This window comes from Denticeps clupeoides, chromosome 12, assembly GCF_900700375.1.
Source record: "Denticeps clupeoides chromosome 12, fDenClu1.1, whole genome shotgun sequence".
NCBI classification, from domain to species: Eukaryota; Metazoa; Chordata; class Actinopteri; order Clupeiformes; family Denticipitidae; genus Denticeps; species Denticeps clupeoides.
The window spans coordinates 6,030,504-6,053,768 of NC_041718.1; the positions used below are offsets into that span (position 1 = coordinate 6,030,504).

The 23,265-nt window shown below is 41.6% G+C and overlaps 1 protein-coding gene across 4 annotated transcripts; it reads left to right on the forward strand.

The window, feature by feature from the left end:
- The first annotated feature begins 236 nt into the window (after window positions 1-236).
- On the forward strand, window positions 237-22,544 carry esyt1b (extended synaptotagmin-like protein 1b). Of its 4 annotated transcripts, XM_028997983.1 has the most exons (52): window positions 237-712; window positions 1,471-1,512; window positions 2,487-2,621; window positions 2,772-2,845; window positions 2,938-3,010; window positions 3,176-3,265; window positions 3,368-3,423; window positions 3,564-3,684; window positions 4,025-4,201; window positions 4,393-4,475; window positions 4,565-4,613; window positions 5,171-5,260; window positions 5,369-5,464; window positions 5,718-5,786; window positions 5,917-6,003; window positions 6,104-6,253; window positions 6,468-6,578; window positions 6,746-6,922; window positions 7,011-7,093; window positions 7,394-7,442; window positions 7,526-7,615; window positions 7,741-7,836; window positions 8,944-9,015; window positions 9,109-9,195; window positions 9,675-9,815; window positions 10,414-10,520; window positions 10,867-11,035; window positions 11,113-11,289; window positions 11,364-11,446; window positions 11,834-11,882; window positions 12,434-12,523; window positions 12,705-12,800; window positions 12,889-12,960; window positions 13,038-13,124; window positions 13,206-13,352; window positions 13,479-13,615; window positions 13,712-13,838; window positions 13,931-13,969; window positions 14,333-14,449; window positions 14,532-14,708; window positions 14,877-14,959; window positions 15,492-15,540; window positions 15,667-15,756; window positions 15,906-16,001; window positions 16,164-16,235; window positions 16,310-16,396; window positions 18,165-18,311; window positions 18,538-18,692; window positions 19,128-19,259; window positions 20,338-20,440; window positions 20,545-20,594; window positions 21,334-22,544. In XM_028997983.1, the coding sequence occupies exons 1-52, from the start codon at window positions 380-382 to the stop codon at window positions 21,353-21,355; spliced, it is 5,391 nt and encodes a 1,796-aa protein (XP_028853816.1). In that variant the 5' UTR covers window positions 237-379; the 3' UTR covers window positions 21,356-22,544. The 4 variants fall into 4 exon arrangements, with proteins under 4 accessions (XP_028853816.1, XP_028853813.1, XP_028853814.1 ...); XM_028997980.1 differs by having other exon boundaries at window positions 3,176-3,423; XM_028997981.1 differs by having other exon boundaries at window positions 3,176-3,423; window positions 13,934-13,969.
- Window positions 22,545-23,265: the final 721 nt, after the last annotated feature.

Consider the following 23,265-nt stretch of genomic DNA (forward strand, 5'->3'; position numbering starts at 1 on the left):
ACAGACCAGAGCGACTCACAACCAGTAGTAACAGGGACAGTCCCCCCCCACCCGGTGTCTTGCTCAGGGACACGATGGTAGTAAGTGGGGTTTGAACTCGGGTCTCCTGGTTCACAGTGTGTTACGACCCCGTTAGTTTGTGTTAGTGTTGGTTTGATGAGGAGAAGGAGGAGGAGGAGGAGGAGGAGGAAGAGCGGCAGGCGGGGCTCGTTCTCTCCTCCTCTCCGCCCCCGGGCTCCGTATGTAACGGTAGCCCGTCAGAGCGCAGCAGAAGCGGAGGAAATGGCTCCAGCTCGGCGCCTTTAAACTTCTTCTCACTAAAACAACCAGGAAGACAGTCTGGTTACAGAAGGCGAGTGGAAGCTGCTGAAAAGGCGCCATGCAGAAGGGGGACGAGAAAAAGGAGGACTCCGAGAAGCCGGAGCCGCCGGCCGCGGCGCATCCCGCCCGGGCCGAGGCTCCGGCGGCCCCCGGGATAAGCGCGGCCGGCGTCCTCTGGACCTTCGGCAGATGCCTGAGCGCCCTGCTGCCCGTCTACCTGGCCGGGTACTACCGGCTCAGCACCGGCCTGCTCGCCGTCGGACTCGTGCTGTACTCGGGCTGGCGGCACACGCGCGACGCCAAAGAGGCGAGACTGCGCTCCGCCGAGCGGCTGCAGAGCGACGCCGCGTCCGGGGGGACCCTCCGCGGCCGCCGGGACCTGCCCGCCTGGGTGCGTTCTGGAGAACGAGTTGGGGCCTGCGGAGCGTTTCCCACCAGAGAACTGGACCAAATGTCCCGCATTATTAACTATATTCTGTTTTTTAATAATGTCCCGCATTATTAACTATATTCTGTTTTTTATTAATGTCCCGCATTATTAACTATATTCTGTTTTTTAATTATTACCCTCATTATTAACTATATTCTGTTTTTTAATAATGTCCCACATTATTAACTATATTCTGTTTTTTAATAATGTCCCGCATTATTAACTATATTCTGTTTTTTAATTATGTCCTGCATTATTAACTATATTCTGTTTTTTTAAAACATGCTCATATCTCACGGAGCACCTTAAACTGTCCCCGGAATGCAGGAGGGTCTTTATTCATACGCTCCTTCTCTATAAAAGGGAATAAGAGAGGACGTCCTTGGTGACAGAGGGGTGTGGGGGGTCAGGGGCTGCGGTGACAGCGCGGCGTGGGTGGGGTACAGGGCTGTGGTGACAGTGGGTGGGGTACAGAGGGGTGTGGGACGGGGACGGGGGCTGCAGTGACAGCAGGGTGTGGGTGGGGGACAGGGACTGCGGTGTCCGGCTGATAAGGCGAAAGGAGAGCCAGCGCCTGCACGCAGGCCGTGGCACCAGAGCTCCGCCGTGCCAATGCTGCAGACGCAAATATACACAAGACTGTTTGTTCAGTAGATTGCTGAAGAAAGGAACCCGTTTTTCATTACTTTGGTCTGTTTATGTTCCCATTTTTTTTGCAGGTCAGTTTCCCGGACGTCGAGAAGGTCGAGTGGCTGAATAAGGTATCTTCGTTTTTCAATCCATACCCAGATACATTGATTTTCTTTTTCTCGTGTCAGCTGTTTTTTTTTCTGGCTTTTTAAAGACAGATCTCTTTTTGTTTCAACTCTAAAATGGATCCGCAAGATCCTCGGCTTGTGCCAACAATGCTTGCGGAACACTGGTGGGGGGGGGGGGGGGGGGGGGGGGGGGGGGGGGGCTGTAAACCTCCGTCTGCGCCCCACCCAGTCTCCACATGTCGAACCCGCCCGGGCTTTTAGAAAGCTTAGCATAACCATGCCTCGGTGAGCTTGTAAAAAAAAAAAAAAAAGTGCCCACACACACACACACACACACACACACTGATTCTGCGATGGGGAAGGACAGAGCCCAGTTTTAGACAACTAGGCGTTTGGTCAAGCTTTCCACATTCTAATGGGCTGAGTCATACGGAGGAGGAGGAAGTTCAGGCCTCTCCGAACCAATCGAACGGCAGCATTTATTCCCCCTCCTGGCCATCTACAGCCTAAGAATAGAAGCCCTGAATCCAATTACGACGCCATGGTAACACGTGACCAATCCTACCTCGGACCTTAGTTTGTGCTTGACACGTTAAACGATGAACCCGGGTCGAGGTGAAGTCTGCTTCTGCTTTGCCCTCAACAAACCACAAAGAATTCATGAAACTGGTTTCCATGGCAGTCGTGTAAACTGTGGACTGGTAGCGATCTCTTTTTTTTTTTTGAGCGATGAGCAATAGTCCCATGCCATTTGGATTGAGAAATAAACCACGTGTTTATTTTAGGCCTGAACTGAAAGGAGCGTGTTGAATTTATGAGCAATTATCAGCTCTGCACACAAACTGGCACAAAATGCAACTTTATCAAAATAGAAGATACTTGGACAATGTCATCAACTGCATGTTTTAGTGTCTAAATAATTGAAAAAGTACTGAAACAGGTATTTTAATCCTTTATCGTGTTGCTTCTCTTCCCAGGTGCTGCATCAGGCATGGCCGTTCATTGGACAATATCTGAAGAAGCTGCTGATGGAGACCATCGCACCCACCATCCGCTCATCCAGCACACACCTGCAAACTCTGAATTTCACCAAAATCGACTTTGGAGAAAAGGTGTGGCCTTTTCTCCAAACACTGAAACACCACACACACACACACACACACACACACACACACACACACACACACACACACAACACCACACACACACACACAAGTAAACACGCTCCTTCACGTCACTGTATATATTTATGCGTTTCGCAGCCCATGAAGGTGGTAGGCGTGAAGGCCCATACAGAGAATGACAGAGGTCAAGTTCTTCTAGATGTTTACATCAGGTCTTTATCCACTTTTGTTGTCCACAATATGAAAAATGGTTCAAATGGAATTGCCCTTTTATGACATTTTTATTCTCGTTTGACATTTTCAGCTATGTTGGTGACGTTGAGATTGATGTAGAGGTTACAAGATACTTCTGCAAAGCCGGCGTGAAGGGAATACAGGTGTGTAAGAAGTTCCGTATTGGTTTCAGTTGAGGTGTCGCATTTAGTATCGCCCCCCATTGGAAACTTGAGGCATTTACATTTTGTACATTTACCAAATTCTGTGATTCTGTTTGACAATGGAAGGGAAAAAAAACAAACATGAATTCTTACCTCATTTCTTAGCTACACGGGATGATGCGTGTAATTCTGGAGCCCCTGATTGAGGATGTACCCATTGTGGGGGCAGTCACCATGTTCTTCATCCGCAGGCCTGTAGGTTGTCTTCATTCTTCTATATACACACAGATCCATCCACATCTGAAATGCACATTATCGTTTTCTCGAGGTTTAACTCAATTTCTTCCCTTCCTTCAGAAATTGGACATTAACTGGACAGGTCTGACCAATCTGCTGGACATTCCAGGGCTGAAGTGAGTGGATCAGAATGCTACACCTTGTCAACATGCACATTGTGTTTGTTCTTGGGTGGAAAGTTACAGTTGAATTCTCCATTATGTGTGTGTTTTTGTGTGTATTTTGGATCTGGTGTTAATTTGTTCTACTTGTTCAGTGTAATGTCTGACACCATGATCATGGACATCATAGCGTCCTTCCTGGTCCTTCCCAACCGACTCACTGTTCCTCTAGTGCCAAACCTGCCTGTCGCACAGCTTCGCTCTCCATTGCCACGGGTAATGTGCTCCCATGCACACACACGCACACACACGCACTTACACACACACAGATTCAGTTAGTGATGTATTTCAGGCCACTGAGGAATGGGTTTTACATTGACATGACCTGTACCGTGCCAGCAAAAAATAAGTTACTACCGTCCTCCTTCCACTGAGAGATGCACTGAAGCCACACAGGAAGTCTGCTTCTTCATTTAAATACGCACAGGCTCCACCCCCCTCTAACACTGCTGGGTATTAGTTTCTCTATAATGACAGTAATAGTTCTACTAATAGTTGTAAGTTCTACTATTACTAGAAAAGCTACTACTAATACTCATAGCTCTCTGTCGCTCAGGGCGTGGTCCGCATCCACCTGCTGGAAGCCGACCGACTTGCTGCCAAGGATAACTATGTGAAGGGTGTGATGGCCGGCTTGTCTGATCCCTATGCCGTGGTGAGGGTGGGACCCCAGAGCTTCACTTCGCGCCACCAAGATGACACCCTCAACCCGAAGTGGGGAGAGGTGTATGAGGTACGAGGAAATAATAGCTGAGGATTTAGATCTGTTTCGTCTTTGTCTTGTTTTTGTCGTCGTTCCACATTTTTCATAATTAGTTTCATTTTTGTAAACATTCTGGTTTCGTGTGGCTTACCATCTCACCGGCTTTTTGCCAGTCATTATTTATGGTGTTTGTGGCCATTGTCCATGATTTTGTGTGTCAGGTCATAGTCCATGAAGTCCCTGGTCAGGAGTTGGAGGTGGAGGTGTATGATAAAGACCCAGACCAGGATGACTTCCTGGGCAGGTAGCATCTTCTGTGTGTCATCTTTGTTCCAAGAAACTTTAAGAAAACTTTAATTAAGTTCCTGTTTTCTCTATTGTGGTTACTGGCAGGACCAAGCTGGATCTCGGCATAGTGAAGAAATCCCTGATTGTGGATGAAGTGAGTTGACTGTCCCTGTGTTGGTCTGTACTTGAGTTGTTTTTCTTCTTGTCGCTTCTGTGTGCGCCATGGTACACATGCTCACTGGCCGTTTCATTTTAACTTCGGATTTCTCACTTGTTCGAATATTGTGATTCTTCACTAGACTTTTCCCCTGTCGACGATTTGAATGCAGCTACATCTTTTCTGTTTTGTATCTATTTCTGGCAAAGTAGTCCTGCTTCTTGGTTCGCTGTGAGATTGGGATGGTAGAGAAAATATGGAGAGGAAAAGGAACTTTTCCACACTTTCTCTAATTTTTAACTCTTGACAGTGTGGTCCAGTATTGTCTGACACATCTGAACCAGAAATTGTTCAGAAACTGATCACTGTGGACTTCTAATTGATGTCTACTAGATGCCTAATACAAACTCCACAGCATATAGAACAGGTATCCAAGGGAAGCGCTACCTAACATAGTGGCCAGTTAGTTCCAGGCTTCCGGTGTCCAGCTTACACTGACACTCACACGTTATGGAGTGTAACTTTCCGTCTCTGTCTGTTTTTTTTCCCCTTAGTGGATTCCTTTGAAGGATACGGAAACCGGCCGCGTCCGTCTCAAGCTGGAGTGGCTTTCCCTGCTATCAAACACAGATAAACTAGACCAGGTCTGAAAATGCCTGCTCTCACTATTGATTTTAGTCAAAATTGTGAGTCGTGTGAATTCCAAACTGGAATGCTTCTACAGACTGAATTGACTTCCCTCATGATCTCAGGTTGTTCAGAGGAACACTACAGTTGCCAGTAAAACCTCGGATCCTGCCTCTTCTGCCATCCTGGCGGTTTATTTGGATCGGGCTGAAGCAATTCCTGTGAGTTGCACCCCTGGACGTCCGGAGTCATCCCAGGCCACTTCCTGTCTTTATGTAGTCGCAGAGGAACACCAAATGGCAGAGATGTTTAATGATCAAACAAGCCCTACAATGTTGGCAATGTTCTTGATGGAATGATATTGTTCATGAAATATTTCCGTATTGAGGCTGGAAATAGATTCTGTGTTTTTAACTATGCAAACAATTGTGTAGCATTTTACCAAGCATTTTATCTCATGTGGTTGGCTTTCAGATGAAGAAGGGCAAGGAGCCCAGTCCTATGGTACAACTTTCTGTTCAGGACATCACAAAAGAGAGCAAGGTCCAGTGAGCACATGCATGTCATGCACCTTAAAAATTCACACTAAAATCTAACACTAATGAGCACTGTTATCGGAACATGTTAGAATGTGTAAATTTACATGACATTCATGTGCTGCTTCTTTTCATAGACTTGTTGGAACACCGTTACCCCACAGTGGGAGGATGCCTTCACCTTCTTTATCCAGAACCCTTGCAAACAAGACCTAGACATACAGGTAGAAATGTCAAAATGTCATTTATTTTCCAGCGGATTCCGGCCACAGTAACTGGACAGGCCAAGATGGGAAATTACTTCACACCTTATTTCTCTGACAGGTGAAGGATCATGACCATGTCCTGAACTTGGGTAGCCTGTCAATACCTCTGGTTCGACTGCTGTCCCGTCCTGAACTGACTCTGGACCAGTGGTTCCAGCTAGAGGATTCCGGTTCTGCCAGCCGGATCTATATTAAAGCTGTGCTCAGAGTGAGTTAGGAACTCCTTTTGGACTGTTGGTATTGTGTTTTGCATGGTTTCCAAAAAGGAAACATATTAAAAATACTTAAACTTCACAAACCACAGGATATCAAGACTTATTCATTTAATTACTGACAATGTAGGAAGTATGAAAGGTGAATCTGTAACTAAAACTAGCTGTGTAGCTGTAGACAAACTGTTACAAGATCCTCCTCTTCTCAAGGTCCTTTGGATAGATGAAGATGTGGTTCCCATTCCTCTCAGCCCCTCAGAATTCACAGAGTCAGCAAAAAGACCCAAACACACCACCCCAGACCCCAGTTTTGCCACAGAAGTAAGTGCCTTTAATTGAAAATCCCATTTATTTATCTGTGTACTCTGTTTTCCACCTGCTGTCCAAAGGCATGCACACAATGTGAATTGGTGACTCTGAATTATTAGTTACCGAAAGCGAACAAGCTTTTAAATTAAAATGCAAAAAAATCTTTTTTTTTTTTGTAGGGGGTGTTGCGAATCCATCTTGTTGGAGGACAAAATTTGGTTCCCAAGGACAATCTGATGGGTGGCATAGTAAAGGGAAAGAGTGATCCTTATGTTAAGATCAGCGTTGGGGGAAAAACATTTAAAAGTCACACTATCAAGGAGAACCTCAACCCGGTCTGGAATGAGCTGTATGAGGTAGGAAAAGATTGGATTTTTTTACTCTGTGTTGTACATTCTGAGACACTGCCACTGAACTGCTAAAATCCTGATATTCGAATTCCAGATGGTCCTGACCCAGGTTCCTGGACAGGATGTCAATCTTGAGGTGTTCGATAAGGACATGGATAAAGATGACTTCATGGGCAGGTGGGGATTGTGCAAATGACTGACCTGTTTAGCATGATCTGGGTCATCGTAGATAGAAAATGTACCATGTCTTAATCTTTTCCAAACTTAAGGAATTCATGTATAAACAATAGTGTCCACTGCTATCAGGAGTGTGTGTAGAGATCGGTTATTGTCTCCAGTAAGCAATGGCAGTTTATGGTGACAATTTTAGGTTTTTGTGAGCTGCTCCTTCTGGGAAAACAGTGAATTTGCTGAATAAAACTTGCTTATGAGCCCCCTTACTGAATGCATTAACCAGAAAAAACAAAAAATTTGCAGGGTGAAAATCAGTCTGAGTGACCTTATCAGTGCACAGCACACAGACCAGGTAAATATTTACATGTGTTGCTAACTTGTTACACCGTATTATTGTGATGAAGGTGCAAATGATACTTTTATCTATGTTTGTAGTGGTTCCCTCTGAGTGATGTCAAGTCAGGTCGGGTTCATCTGATTCTGGAATGGCTACCCACACTCTCAGAGCCTGGTCGACTTGAGCAGGTTGTTTGAATAGTGCTGTCTAAAAGGGCGACACGATGAATGTTTGAATCGCGATTGCAAAAGTCATGTAGATTAGAAAAATTTGGTTTTACAACTGCCTGTTTGAAATGCCAAACATGTTTTAGGTGCTGCGGTACAACACTCGGCTGTCATTCCTGAACAAGGCTGTGCCCTCATCGGCTCTGATGTTTGTGTATGTGGAGCGGGCCCATGACCTACCTGTGAGTTTCCCGTCTATTAGTGCATTTGAATGAGAAGTTGCATGATATTGTTACGTAAGTATTCACAAACCAGGCAGTGGTAGCCTGGCGGCCCCATAATCAGTGGGTTGCCGGTTCGAATCCCGCCGAGGTGCCACTGTGGTGCAACTGAGCAAAGCACCGTCCCCACACACTGCTCCCCGGGTGCCTGTCATGGCTGCCCACTGCTCACTCAGGGTGATGGTTAAAAGCAGAGGACAAATTTCATTGTGTCACCGTGTGCTGTGCTTTGTATCACAATGACAATCACTCTCACTTCACTAAATGAATTTAACATGCTAAAGTCAGGTATGTTAACTAGCAGTAATTCAGTAAACATTGACTTAACTCTGTTTTAGTAAAGTAACTTGAGTTTTCAAAGGAGATAAAGAATCAAGTCCAAGTATAATTTCTGGAACTAGTTGTTTCAAGTAAGTCTTAGGATCATGGGTGGTGCATATCTTATTACTCTCTGCTTGATTCTTATATGCATATAATATGAAAATATGCACATTTCATTAGCCCTTTAGTAGATGCTTTATCCAAATCTAATTTAAGATTATTTTCTCCTCTTTTCCCAGTACTGGTCCAGACGTCATTGGCTTTGATATGCATATTCGTGCTAGAAAAAAAAAATTACATTCTGGCGACGTTCACCCAATCACTCATCTGCACAAGTGCAATCTTTGCGAAGCCCCACCCCTTAACCCCTGCAACAAATTTCTAAATTTCACAAGCAACAAACTAGCCTAGTTTTTTATACAGTGTAAAAGTAAAAATAATGTGCAATGTTATCTTCATGTCAAAAAGAATTGTGGCTCCTGGTGTTTTCTGTTTTGTGGAAACCAGGTCCAAATGGCTCTTTAAATGTTGAAGGTTGCCGACCCCTGTGCTAGATGGTGTGGAATTTGCAAGACAAGCAAAACATGACATTTCAAAAGATAGGACCCCATAAATGAAGAATAGAAATGATTTTGAGATTGAAATGATGGTTTTGGGATGGAAAGTGTTATCATTCCATGTTCGCTTAACCTAATGGGTTTTTTTTTTTTTTTTGTGGTTCATTTTTACATGTATGTGTGCGACTAGTTCAAGAAGAGTGGTAAGGAACCAAAGGCTGGAGCAGAACTTGTTCTAGGAGCAGCTTCCCACAAAACCAAGGTTGTATGTGTCTGTATGTAATATTAGTAGATATTCTAGTCATTTATTACTTATTTATAGATGTGTGGACGTGTCCATGTTTTATCTTTGCAGGTGTGTGAACGATCCTCCTCTCCACAGTGGGATGAATCTTTTTACTTTCTGATTCCAGACCCCAGAGAGGAAATGCTTATTGTGAAGGTCAGAAATGCCATTGTATTTTGGGCATTAAGATACCTGTTGTGAACAATTTCTTAGTATAGAAAATGAGATTTCTTTTATTGTAAATCTTACTTCTCTAACTTCATTAGAAAAACATACATATCTGTTACTTCATTAGAAAAACATATATCTGTTACCACTGCAAAAGTACATGATTACAGAGACCCCAAAAATATTAATATGAAGAGATTTATACATTTCTCATTCACTCATACTATAGTAAAGATGACATTTAGAAAGTCTATTGTTTGGGATTCTGCTTGTCCAGGACAGAAAATAACTACAGTGTGACTGTTAGACAGTCATTACTCTGTTATGTATCCATTATAATTTCCATCATGGTGCAAGTTCACATTTTCCCTTTAGCAGAGTCACGGACAGAAAATGTCATATGATTCCATTCAGGTCATGATCTGAACAGACTTATTTATTTTCCCTTGTTTTTCCTCTGTTTTCAGCTCTCCAGTGGGGATCAGCCCTTAGGGTCTCTAGTGTTGCCGATCAAAGAAGTTCTGGCAGAACCTGAACTAGTCCTGGACCAGTGGGTCAGTTTGGATGGTGCCCCAGCCAGTCAGATCCTGCTTAGGGCTGAACTCAAGGTTCTTCATTTAAATCATCTCTTTGTCAGTCTTTTTTTTTTTTTTCTTTGATTGGTTTGCTTTTCTCTTGTCTTTCATACACATACACGCACACACACACAAACACACACAGGGTGGGCCATTTATATGGATGCAGCTTAATAAAATGGGAATGGTTTGTGACATTGAACACATTTTATAAACATTATAAACATGTAAATAACTCATGAAAGAATAAAGTTAAAACCAAGCACACCATTGTTTTTCCAATAAATTTGATTTCACATGACCCTCTTCCTATTGAAAAAACAAAAGTTGGATCCAATGACCGACTTCAAAATGGCCACTATGGTCACCACCCATCTTGAAAAGTTTTCCCCCTCTGATATACTAATGTGCCACAAACAGGACGTTAATATCACCAACCATTCCCATTTTATTAAGGTATATCCATATAAATGGCCCACCCTGTATATACATACACACACACACACACACACACACACACACACACACACATATGTGTGTGTATATATATATTTATATATATGTATGTGGTGTGTGTGTACGTATGTATGTATGCATATGTATGTGTTGATGTTGCTGTATTTGCTTCCAGATCTTGTGCTCCAAATTGTGCGTCAGTGAAGTTCAGCAGGAAGATTCATTCAGAGATCAAAAGAAACCGGACTCTGAGCACAAGCCAGAAAAAGACTCTGTACAGAGGTGAAGCACACAACAAATGATAAACACCATTACACACATGCACATACTCGCCCTGCGTCCATCTGCCACAGAGCATCATGCACAGGCATGCAGGGCACTTTGCTTATTATGCAACCCCCATCTCTTCCACCTCCTCATGCAGTGTAACTATGCAATTATTTTTGCTCTTCAATCACATTTTAACCTAGTTTTTAAAATCTATCTGTAGTTCTATCTGAGCAGTGTTCTAAGCATTTCAAATTACAATGTATTCATGATTATTTTATGTTGTGCTGTAATCATTGTGTGTGCAGTACCTCAAGTTTAAATGTGTTTTAGAACAATGCGTGTCTGTGTGCATGTCCAGGTCTGGCGATCCTTCTGCTGCGCCAGTCCCCTCCCCTCCCTCTGTGAGCATGCCCGAAAAATCAGCAGCACCACCTGCCAAGGCTGTTTCCAAGGGTGACCGCGTGGTCACTGCTGCCCCTGAACTTCGACCTCAGCAGACCACGCCTGACCCCAGTTTTGCGACCGAGGTTTTAATTTAATCCTCTGTGATAATTTACAAATGTTCATTACAAATAGTAATATAAGTCCAAAACATTTTCGGCAGGGTGTCCTTCGTATTCACATACTAGCAGCACAGAATCTGATTGCCAAGGACAACCTGATGGGCGGCATGGTGAAAGGGAAGAGTGACCCATATGTGAAAGTCCACATTGGGGACAAGACCTTAAAAACTCATGTGATTAAGGAGAACCTCAACCCAGTCTGGAATGAAATGTATGAGGTGAGTAGTCTATTGCGACCTGACCACCTAACATTTCCATGACAATCATGTAAAATTTCTCATTATTTCCACAGTTAGTTTTACCCCAAAGTGCCAGTGATGACATCCATTTTGAGCTGTTTGATAAAGATATTGATCAAGACGATTTTTTAGGAAGGTGAGTGTCAAAACGTATTGCATTGTTAGCATCAAATAATATTCTTATGTAACAGTAACACGTGGTTCTTCATTAAGCCTTCGGTGATGCCTGATATCAAAAGAGCAGTGGTCAAACTCAAACTGTTTCATGCCCCGTGTCCACCCCAGTCTCAGAGGCCTGCAACAGTCTGTAGAAAGGTTGACAGCCAGACATCACACATCACACTTTTCCCTTCCTTTCATGATAGGATGCTGTTTCTTCTGCCCCTATGATGGAAATGTCCAAACTGTGTTAGCAGTCTGCAATAATCTGCTTTTGGAAAGGTGCATGGCAGGATTCTGAGACCGAACATTCAATTAGCCCTAAAATGTCCATAGGCATTTATTTTCTCTTTCTCTGTTGCAGAGTCAAGGTCAGTATGAGTGAGATCAAAAAGGCACTGCACATCGACCAGGTAAGGATCATCTGGAGGACCCACACTGGACCTTCACCAGTATATTTATTAGGTGCATCTTATATGTGTAGAAAAAGTACATCAGTTCTGATGTACTTATGTTTTTGATTCAGTCTAAAGATACTAGAAAGTTGCATTGGTAATTCCCACTGCTTTCTGTCATTGGTCAAAGACCAATGTCAAATCCTTCACACAATGTGTAAATGTAGAAATCTTTAAATAGCTAAAATAAAACAGATTTTGCAGTTATTTCAACAGGCTTTAATGACCATGACTGCTTGTCAATGTTTCCTGTGTATTTATTCATAGTTTATAGAACCTTGCATTTCACTCAATGCTGTACTATTAAAATCAATCGCTAAATAAAATCTATAATAAAGCTGTAAACTGTTCTGTGGGTATATTGACCTACACATGATGTTTCCTACACAGATGGAGCTGTTGCAATTCTATAGTTAAAAAGCAATTGTGTTGTTTTTAATGAACAAAGTCCATATCACAGAATTAGTATGAATGAGTTTGTCTAGCTGATATTGCTTCCTCTGTTGTAGTGGCTGATTCTGAATGAGGTGAAGAACGGACGTCTTCATGTGATCCTGGAGTGGCTGTCCAAAGTGTCCGAACCAGAAAAACTCAACAAGGTCTGCACACCTATCACATATAGTGATGCACTGAAATGACCTTATAGTGAATTGTGGTGGAGAATCAGAGATTTTCCGTTAATGTGGCTAATGATACAGGAGGTGAATGTAGTATATTATAGACCTATTAGTATGATGCTACCCAGCCTGGTCTGGATAACTGGAGACTGAATCTTCTCAGGCCCTGCAGCTGCAGTCTCTCCAGTCGTACCAGAACAAAGCCGTGCCAGCGGCTGCGCTGCTGTTCGTGCTGCTGGAGAGAGCTCATTCACTGCCAGTGAGTCAGCTTATCAGTCACAGCATCACACCCACACACGTGTGTTTTCTGAAGACACACTTCAGCACAGCTGTTTTTTTTCTGCCAGTTGAAGAAGAGTGGGAAGGAACCGAAGCCTGCTGCTGAGCTTGTACTCGGAGGAACATCTTGTAAAACCAAGGCACGATGCTTCCATTCAGTTTCAATCCTTTCGTCATTGATTATTCATGTGATTTTGATCTCATTTTTCTTTTAAAGGTGTGTGATCGCTCCACATCTCCTCAGTGGAACGAAGTTTTTTATTTCTTGCTTCATGACCCCAAAGAAGACATGCTCATTATCAAGGTGAGTGGAGATTTTAGAGTTAGGTATTGTGATTATTTTTAGTTTGCTAAGCTAAAAAAAAATTGTCCCTCCTCTCGCCAGCTCTCAAGTGCTTGGGAGCAGCCTCTGGGTAATCTCGTGTTGCCGGTCAGAGAACTGTTGTCGAAACCGAAGCTGGTCCTGGATCAGTGGCTGAACCTGGACGGAGCTTCAGCTGAAAGTCAGATTCTGCTGAGGGCAGAACTCAAGGTAAGTTGTGAACACACACACACACTAAACAAAGTTTTAATTCTTTGTTTTTTAAATGGACACCTTCCCCAGAAATGCTTAATGCAGCGCTTTCAGGTGTGAAGTACAAAGGCATTTTTCTACCAGGTCTTGGACTCCAAGATTGAACAGAGTGTTGTTGCTAATGAGGTGCCTTCAGAACAACCAATGGTGGAGGAGAAGATGAACCCCAACAGAGCAACTCAGCCATCAGGCCCAACAGCCTGTGAGAAGCCAGTTGATTGGTGAGTTCCTCAGACTAAAATGTAGTAGTCCAATATGAAATACTTGTTCAAAAAAGCCATGCATTGTAATATGTGTGTTTTATATGAATTATCCAGGGGCCATAAACAGACTCCCTCTGATGCCACAACATCTAGTGCTCCTGCTAATGTCATATCTGACATGCAGGTGTCCAGCTCTACTGATGTCCAACCTCAACGGCCTACTCTTGAACCTGGCTCTGAGGTGGGACACTGTCCAGTGTGTGTACACGTACACACATACACACACACTCTACACACTCCCTGCTAACTCATACAACTCTCTATGTGCTGCAGCAGAAGCCCCACCCCCCTTCTGCACCTACTGTCAGCAAGGTATTGAGTTCTACTGACAGCCATCACCCTGTGGTCATTCTTATCACAAAAAACAGAAGATAAGACGATCCAAATGATAAGAAGATTAACCGGAGAAAGTGCTGTAATCTCAGAATTGCTGCTGTGTGTATAAAGTGGGCTCCAGTGCAATACAGAAAGCATAGATAGCATATGGAAAGGTGAAGATTGGAGACATGCTGGCCTTTCACATAGCAATCCTACATCATACCCATTCCCAGTCAAGTGGCAAATCTACTGTATAGCTGCAGTCAAATAATAATAATAACATGCTCATAATTAATGATACAGTAAATAAAGAAATAATTTTGCAATGTTAATTCAACTAGTCTTTTTGCGTTGTAGGTAGTACAGCATGAAAAACCGACTCCAGCTCCTTCTGCTCCAGCTGATGCCAAGGTCACTAGCTCTACTGATGTTCAGGCACAGCAGACCACCCCTAAACCGGGTTTTGGGACAGAGGTGTGCACATTCAATGGGATTATGACATTGACTTCAGTGGGATGAAAACAAATATCAGATTTAGACTTGTTTTGCTCCATAGGGGGTGCTGCGGATCCATATTTTGGGAGCTCAGAACCTTGTTGCCATGGACAACCTCATGGGGGGCATGGTCAAGGGAAAGAGTGACCCTTATGTGAAAGTCCATGTTGGGGACAAGACTTTCAAAAGTCATGTGATCAAGGAGAACCTCAACCCAATCTGGAATGAGATGTATGAGGTAAATTTATGTAATTTAATCTGTGAAATGATCAATTTACCACTGTATTTATATTTAAAATTCTACTAAATGTATACATGCATATATTGTTGTTTTGTGATTTATTGTAGTATTATTATTGAATCCTCTTCCATTGATTTTTTATTTTTCTGTTTAATTTATTTTTAGTTGGTTCTGAATGCAAATCCTGACCTTGAGGTGAAGTTTGAGTTATTTGATAAAGACCTTGATTCTGATGATTTCCTTGGAAGGTGTGTTATGTATTAACATCTTACTAATTGTGATTAAATATACTTAGACAGTAACCTGTAAGAAAGTTCAGGGCCTGTCTACATTTAAGGCCACTTTCATGTCGGCAATGGCGCATTACAAGGCAACACAGGAGGTGGCGCACATTAATCATACAGAACGGTGAAAATGACATCGAAATTTACCCATAATACACTGTCCTCAAATCATTGGATAGTTTTGGTCTTATGGTACCTATGTTTTGGTCTATGGTACCTATGGTACACAGCAGAGTTCACAATATAATTCGGATGGAGACTGGCTCTTTTTGTGCATCTTGGTGCTGTTGGTTTTGTGCGATTACTATGTTCACACTAGAAAAAAGGGGGAAACGAAGATGAGTTTTATTTGAAGTGCACTAAAGCCTGTAGGCATGAAAGCGCCCTTAGATTTCTAATAGGAGACTTTTAAAAAAAATAAATTTTTTATGAATTTCTGCATGAATGTCTCTTGATGTGGATCTGAATTCTGTTTAATGGAAATCTTTTATTTCAGGATTAAGTTGATATTGAGTGACATTGTCAACTCTCAATACTCAGATAAGGTGAGGTACTTCTGAATAGCATTTTTTCATTAGAATTAATGTTGAAGTTTTACAAACTTTGAGATTAAGATTCCCTCCCATTCAGGCCGTGCCACATTCTGATTTAATGTGGAATATGTTTTACAGTGGTACACCCTGAATGACGTGAAGTCAGGTCAAGTTCACCTGATCCTGGAATGGCTTCCTACAGTGTCAAATCCCAACAAACTGGATCAGGTCTGAGCATTTCACTCATTTTGGTTCTTTGTACAGCTTCTTTCTCATATTTGAATAGTTTTGATCAATTCCACCAATCTGCAGTTTTGTGTAGCCTGTGAATGAAGAAGCGAGTTAGTGTTTTTGCTGAGAGGGGAGATGTTTTTTAGGTGCTGCAGCTGCAGTCTCTCCAGTCATACCAGAACAAAGCCGTGCCCTCAGCTGCCCTGCTGTTTGTGCTGCTGGAGAGAGCTCATTCACTGCCAGTGAGTTTGTTTACTTCAAATAAACCCCAAAACTTGTATGGACACAATGTACACAGACCATGCATCTTGAACTTGAATTGCGTCTTTGTGGTTGCCGTGTATCCATCACCGGAATGTATAATCAGCTTTTCTCGCCTTTAATTAGTCTTTGTGTAATTCTAGCTGAAGAAGAGTGGGAAGGAGCCAAAGGCTGCAGCTGAACTGGTCTTGAGAGAAACGTCCCATAAGACAAAGGTGCGACTCAGTTTGGAACCAAAACATAAATCAAGGTTAATCATAACCAAATTACTTTCTGGCATCTATTAAAGGTGTGTGATCGTGGCTGTTCCCCTCGGTGGGACGAACATTTTTACTTCCTGGTTCATGACCCCAAGCAGGACATGCTCATTTTGAAGGTAGGAGCCTGAATCTCAGTAAATAATTATTTATTATTTCATTCTCTACTATATACTGACCCTGAAATCTTTCCATATCAGTGACAGAGAGAAAGAAACTGACTGTAAATTACATTACCTCTACTGTTGTCAATATTAATACACTTACGATTACTCTAGAAACCTTAATGCACAATTTAGTTTTTAGCAAAATTGGGAAAGCTACATCCCATCCATATATGGGATGTGTGTGTGTGCCACGCAATTGCTATAAAAACAGAAATAGGGCCCTAAATTCATCTGAATTCCACATAAATAGTTTGTTATCCCTTGTTATACTTTGTTATAACATATGATTATGGAGTGGGTGGGGAAAATAACCTGCAATATTTAATCACTGTTCAACAAAGTGCTTGGGCATTTACACTTTTGTAAACCATTTACTTGTAAATAATATCAGCATTTCATGCAAAGAACTATTTCACAATATTGCACATTCTTCCTTTTGTGTGCCTCACGTTTGACATCAATATAACTGAGCCAAATAAATGAACATAGGGGGGCAAATGAACACTTGCATAATAGACTGGAACCATGATAATAAAATCACGTCTTGAATCTTACAAAATAGTTTGGGTATAGTTCCACTCTAAACTCAGCATTCTGTAATGTTCTGAGGACATCGGTGTTCCAGCGAGCCGAGCCTACCCAATCGGGCAAGTGGTCCAGATTCAGCTCTGACATCCTCTTCGCCATCCTCAACAGGAAACACATGTAGTGGGCTGCAGCGGCCAGAAATAGCAATTTTACAAAAGAAATCAGAAAGAATTTCACACTTTTTGTTAATTTTGTTAAAATGGTGGAAGGAATAATTGTTTATCTGTTTTATTTAATATGTCAATGATAACATATATAATTAGCATGTATAAAATAATATCATGGGATCAGTTATCTTTAGAAGTGAGGCACAGTGGCACCTGGCACTTTCTGCTGTGTATGGGTGTTTTGTTCTGCGCATGAGAGATCCTCAGATTTTTGCCACATCATAGATCTTTCATAATCTAGAGAAACAGCGACGTTTGTCGCGTGTTCTGCTTGTTTGTACATTTTGCCTGTAACTCTGGACTATACACGCAGGCATGTTTTGCGGCCGTGTGGATCGATTTGAATAGTTTATGCCTCGTATGAATAGACTGAGCCTATAGAATTAGGGGGCATTCGTGGAAATAATGTCATAAACACCATTCGCTAACCATAATGCTCACACATAATGCGGTAATGTCTTTGCCCTTTTTGGGGTGCTCTCGGTGCCCGGCATGGGTGCAGTTTTTAGACTGTGTATTGGGCTGCCGATAAATTTTGAATTTATTCACTGTTTGACATGGTTCTGCACAGGTTTTGATGATATGCGTGCCATTAGAATAGTGTTTTGTTTAGGTAGTTTTGGTGTGTGCATTTAGTCTCCAGGTTAAGACAATATGCGATATGTACATGTTTATGGGTGTTAATATTGTGCACACTGTGCTGCCCCTGGGGGAGGAGGCCTTAGCTTGGAAGAGGATAAGAATGAAAAGATCCTGCATTTGATATATCCCTAAATGTGCAAACTAATTAAGGTGGAGTATTACTTAAATTGTTCATAATATTGTTGTGTATGAAAAACAGTAACAGCAGAATATCAGTGATATCAGTAATGTGTATATTGTACGCCATTAACCTGGAGATGGAACATTTTTTACACAACTCACACCTTTTGCTTGAATTAACATTTATTTCTTTTTCTCTCTAGCTCTCAAGTGCCTGGGATCAGCCTTTGGGTAATCTTGTGTTACCAGTCAAAGATCTGCTATCAAAGCCAAAGATGGTCCTGGATCAGTGGCTCCACCTGGATGGGACTTCATTCAAGAGTCAGATTCTACTGAGGGCAGAACTCAAGGTGCCTCTCTTGACATGCCCATAACTTGCCACCTAAATTCTTCAGCTACAATAGGCCCTCTTTACCTCACATTTGTTTATAAATGTGTGTGTTAAATATACTGGAGTGGTGTTGCCAGATTATTATTATTATGCAGCATCTATGGTCCTTTCACATAATTGTTGAATTAAAAATGAATCTCACTGGGACATAAGGTAAAAAAATATATACTGAACTCTGATTACAGATCTTGGAGTCTAAGATGATGGACCCTGCTGTTGCTCAGAAAGCTCTGCTCAGTGCTGCCCCGAGTGGTCAGGCAGGGAAACACGGGCAGATCAATCTCACCATCTCCTATGCAACCATAGAAAAGAAACTGAACGTCACTGTTCATAGCTGCAGGTCTGCATCTGTCCTTTTATTTCCTCGCATAATTTTGTATACAACCAATATCAACAGTGGTGAACAGTTTGCAGTCTTGAAATGACCCATATGTACAAAAGTAAAGTGAAGTAAACATGCATAATTTCCTTGCCACAGAACACATGGATCATGGGTAATGCATTGTGAAGCCACCACAAACACTATACATTTTAGATACCATGTGATTTGTGCAATTCACACTTAAGTTTAGATCACATTTGAACAGATTTTGCATGCTTGTAGACTGTAGCATAATATTTAATTGTGGGTTCATTAAGTATCAATTTGCCCTTCTTCAGTGAGTCACGGTAGTGATTAAAATGGAGACATTTAATTAAATTGTATTGTGTGAGTGCCTTCAAATTACTCACCAGTTTCTGCTTTGTCTCTGTGGTTTTATGTGTGTGTTTGCAGGGGTCTAGTCACATCATCCAAGGATGGATTAGACACCTACGTGTCTCTCATTCTTCTGCCAGATAAAAGCAAGGCCACAAAGAAGAAGACAGGAGTGAAAAAGAAAGACCTCAACCCTGAGTATAATGAAAGGTGTGTCTGTGTGCCATGTCCACATCTTCGTCTTTCAGATTTGTTTGTGTATTCAGGCTTACCCAATTTCAGATTGAGAGTATATTATTCTCTATATATTTTATTTCTCTATATAAAAAGTATATTATTTGCATATAAAGGCAACAGGCTTTACTTTTTAGTTGAAATAAAATTCCTGTTGGTGGTTATGTGCATTTTCTGGCAAATGGTATTTGCTTATGAGCCTTTTTGCCTTCAGGTCAAAATAATATGTATGATATGATGTAATAATAACTACAATTCATGAGACATAGTGGTGGCAACGTCTGGACCAAAACCTGACTGATGGCGACCCATTCCTTCATAATCAGTGCTTGGGGTTTGTCAGAATCTGTGGGTTTTTTTGTTTGTCCACCTGCCTCTTGAGGATTTACCACAAGTTCTCAATTGGTTTAAGGTCTGAAGAGTTTCCTGGCAATGGACCTAAAATTTCCACTTCGGCCTTATGGCACGGTGTTCCATCATGCTAGAAAAGGAATTGTTCTTCACCAAACTGTTCTTGGATGGTTGGGTGAAGTTGCTGTCAGAGGATGTTTTGGTACTGTTCTTTGTTGTGAGTGAGCCCACTCCCTTGGATGAGATGCAGCCCCACACATGAATGCTCTCAGGATGCTTTACTGTTGGCACCAGACAGGACTGATGGTAGCGCTCACCTTTTCTTCTCGAGTCTATCATTTTTTCCAGATGTCCCAAACAATCGGAACAGGGCTTCATCAGAGAAAATTACTTTACCCCAGTCCTCAGCAGTCCAATCCTTTTTGCAGGATATCAGTCTGTCTATGTTTTTCTTGGAGAGAAGTTTCTCTGGAGCTTAAGTTCATTTTTATGAGGGACTATTTGTGTCATTCTCAAAACTTTTGGCCATGACTATATAATTCAAATTCAAAATTCCATGTCTGATCATGCTTTTTAATTTTTAATTTCAGCAGGTACAGATTCAAAATCAAATCTCTGCACAGGAAAGTTTTATAAACTTTATAAACTGCTTCAGGTTTGGCACAAACGTGTGTTTTCTGAACACCGAATACATTTTTTCCAGGTTCGAGATTGACCTCTCTCTTGATGAAGTTCAGCGCAGGAGTCTGAGTGTCTGTGTGAAGAACAACTCTGCGTCCTTCATGAGTCGGGACGTTGTCGGCCAGGTCAGTCTGAGTTTGCAGCTGTGCAGCAGCGTCATTGCATGGTAGATGAATACAGTGTATATGATTAGCAAAATTAATCATTTTTGTTTTGTTTTATCATTTAGGTACAAATTGAAATGGCTCAGATTGACCTCCTTTCAGGAGTCACAAAATGGTTAGCACCATGCCCACATAATTAATTTCAGAACTTGTGTCATGTGAGCCGTTTTTCCGTCCCTGCTGATTTCTGCTCCCTGCCATCATATCTAACCTGCCAGAAGATAGATCTACATTTATACATTTACAGCATTTATCATACGCCCTGATCCAGAGTGACTTACAATCAGTAGTTACAGTCCCCCTGGAGATATACGGGGTTAATAGTCTTACTCAGGGACACAAAAGTAGGAAGTGTAGTCTTTTGGTTCAAAGGCAAGTGTGTTACCTCCCAGATCTACCAGTCAACTGGTCCCTTTGCATAGTTCTATGACTGCTTCATTGTAGTTCCAGGGACTAGTTCCTGTTTTGCCGTTTTGGTGAAATAATTGAGCCAGTGATATAAAAGTTTTATTGGCAATAAGCAGCATGCTTTAGGGCAGCTTATGTCACTTTACTCACCAAACAAATGACCCTATAGTGAATTTAGTTCTTGAGGCAGCTCCCAAAGTAGCTAGTTCCTATAACTGTGTTCATAGAACTACTGGGTCTGAAAACGCCTAAAATCAAATCCACTAACCTAAATTCACTAATCCTAAAGTATGTTGAGTTGAAGGTGTGGCCTGTACTCTTGAATGGTTCTTTATAATAGCTGGGCAGTAGTTGTTTTAACAAGTAATAACTGGCAGGTGTTTTTTTTTTATGATGCACATTGTACATTTCGTGTTTTCAGTCTGACCTGAGTTCTCACCCCATAGGTTTGATCTGAGAGAGGAGTAGACGAATACTCAGCTCACGTCTGCACCTGCTGGCAGCAGGCAGCGGCTCTGAAATGTACAAGCCGGGCTGCTCCAATCACCGATGCCTTCTATCCCTGTTCTGCAAGCTCCTCTGTATCCACTGTACTACATGTCTGTGTGCGCATATTTTTGCTCTTGCGTTGAGGTAAAATTTTAAGACTGGTTCAATAATATATATAGCCTGTGACCTATGCTGTGACTTTTTGTCGATGTAGTAAGGATTGCACTGCAGTAGGATGTAGTTACTCACTTGGCATAAAGTTGGGTAAATATGTGGCTGAAGTTAAAATAACTAAATACCTTAAAATACATTTTGTAATAATTATTACTTCAAGCAATGAAGGTTGGAGATGCATATAAGTGTTGGTTAGGTACCATTATAGAAATCAGGAATATCATTCCTTGGATATATACAAGTGATCTAGTTTGTTTAGGGTATGTATGTGCTGAAGGTGCCTTGGGGGGGTTTGCCTGCGTTATTTTAAGGTGAAAGAAGGTGGTCCAGAAAATTAATACTCAGGAACCTGAGTCACTTTGTCAGTAAACTGTAGTGTAGCAGGATCGTAGACATTGCAATATAATATTACCAAAGAAAATGCAATTTCTTTGCAAAGTTGGTAGAGATGAAACCAGCTAAATGTTAATGTTAATAGGATTGTGCTCAAAGTCAGCAGAGTCGTAACGATGCCGACACAAATCATGCAATTTTGCATTTTTGTTTGCCTTAAATGTTTCAACATACATATGACAAGCAATTTCTCTACACATGGGATCTTGTTGGAGTTGTCCGTATTTCTAATGCCAAAATAACCAAGCAATGCTTGTATTTCTGGAACATTTCATTTAGCAGGAAATGGACCAATTCATCTAACCAATTTGGTACCAATCTCAGTATGTCAGTTCCCCCCATTCCAATTTAAGAGTTCAGTATTTTTTCTCTATGAAATATTTATCAAACCAGTTGGGTTCTTAGCTTTGTCATTTTTATGGATGTGCACTTTTTAAAAATTGTTTTAAGAAAAAAAGCATGCTGGCCAAGCTGCAGGAACGTTTTTCACTTGCTTGCTCAGTTAGACTGAGATTAAGTTTAGAGCTTATGTTTTTAATAAAATTCCTTTACACTCTGCCAAATAATACACATGCTGCCAAATAAACTGTCCAGCATTTCATGTGGTTTCTCTGCTCTTATTTAGATGCCAAGTTCACAAAATGTAAGATTGGAAAACAGTGGCATTGCTTTTTATAACAAATAATTCTAGTCTTGATCAGCTGAGCAGTGGTCCAAGCATTCTGAGGCTTGCTTTAAATAGTTCATAGTCACATTCCATTCCATTTAATACTCTTATAAAACATTATTGAATCACCATTGAACCACCACTAGTTACAAAAGTCACAAAAAGGTGTCTGTCTCTGGAGAATGAACTCACACTGTATAAAAACCACTCCAACCTGATGTTACCTGGCAGAAAGAGGCAAGGCCCAATAGAGGTTAAAAGAATGAACAGTTTCTGAATTTATTAACACCAGTAAATTATTATTGCAGTTACATGTGAATATTGTATGTAAAAAAGGTACCAATGTTACAGAGAAAACCAAAATGAAAAGGAGAAAAGATAGAAAGAGAGAAAAGCCATGAGAAAAATAGGTAAATAGAAAAGACTCAGACTCAGGTACTGATGGGAAGATTCCGCTCAGCTCCCGATGGAAAAGAAGATGGAAATCCACAAGACCACAAGTAAACATTCATTTGACCCACAGGAAGTTGTCACAGATCAATCAGAATTTGTTTTTTCTGTCTTGTCCCGCAGACAAGACAGAAAAACAGTTTGCAGTCTGGGGCAGACAAAGGCAGAACACATGGCTGGAATTTCACACCTGGATAACAGAGGT

What these genes read in the sequence shown, in the direction of transcription:
- esyt1b (XM_028997980.1), top strand. Translation starts at nt 380, where the DNA reads ATGCAGAAGGGGGACGAGAAAAAGGAGGACTCCGAGAAGCCGGAGCCG. An exon ending in ATCGGGCTGAAGCAATTCCT is followed by an intron (nt 5,465 to 5,717) that starts GTGAGTTGCACC and finishes GTTGGCTTTCAG; the next exon opens with ATGAAGAAGGGCAAGGAGCC. An exon ending in ATCCCAACAAACTGGATCAG is followed by an intron (nt 15,757 to 15,905) that starts GTCTGAGCATTT and finishes GATGTTTTTTAG; the next exon opens with GTGCTGCAGCTGCAGTCTCT.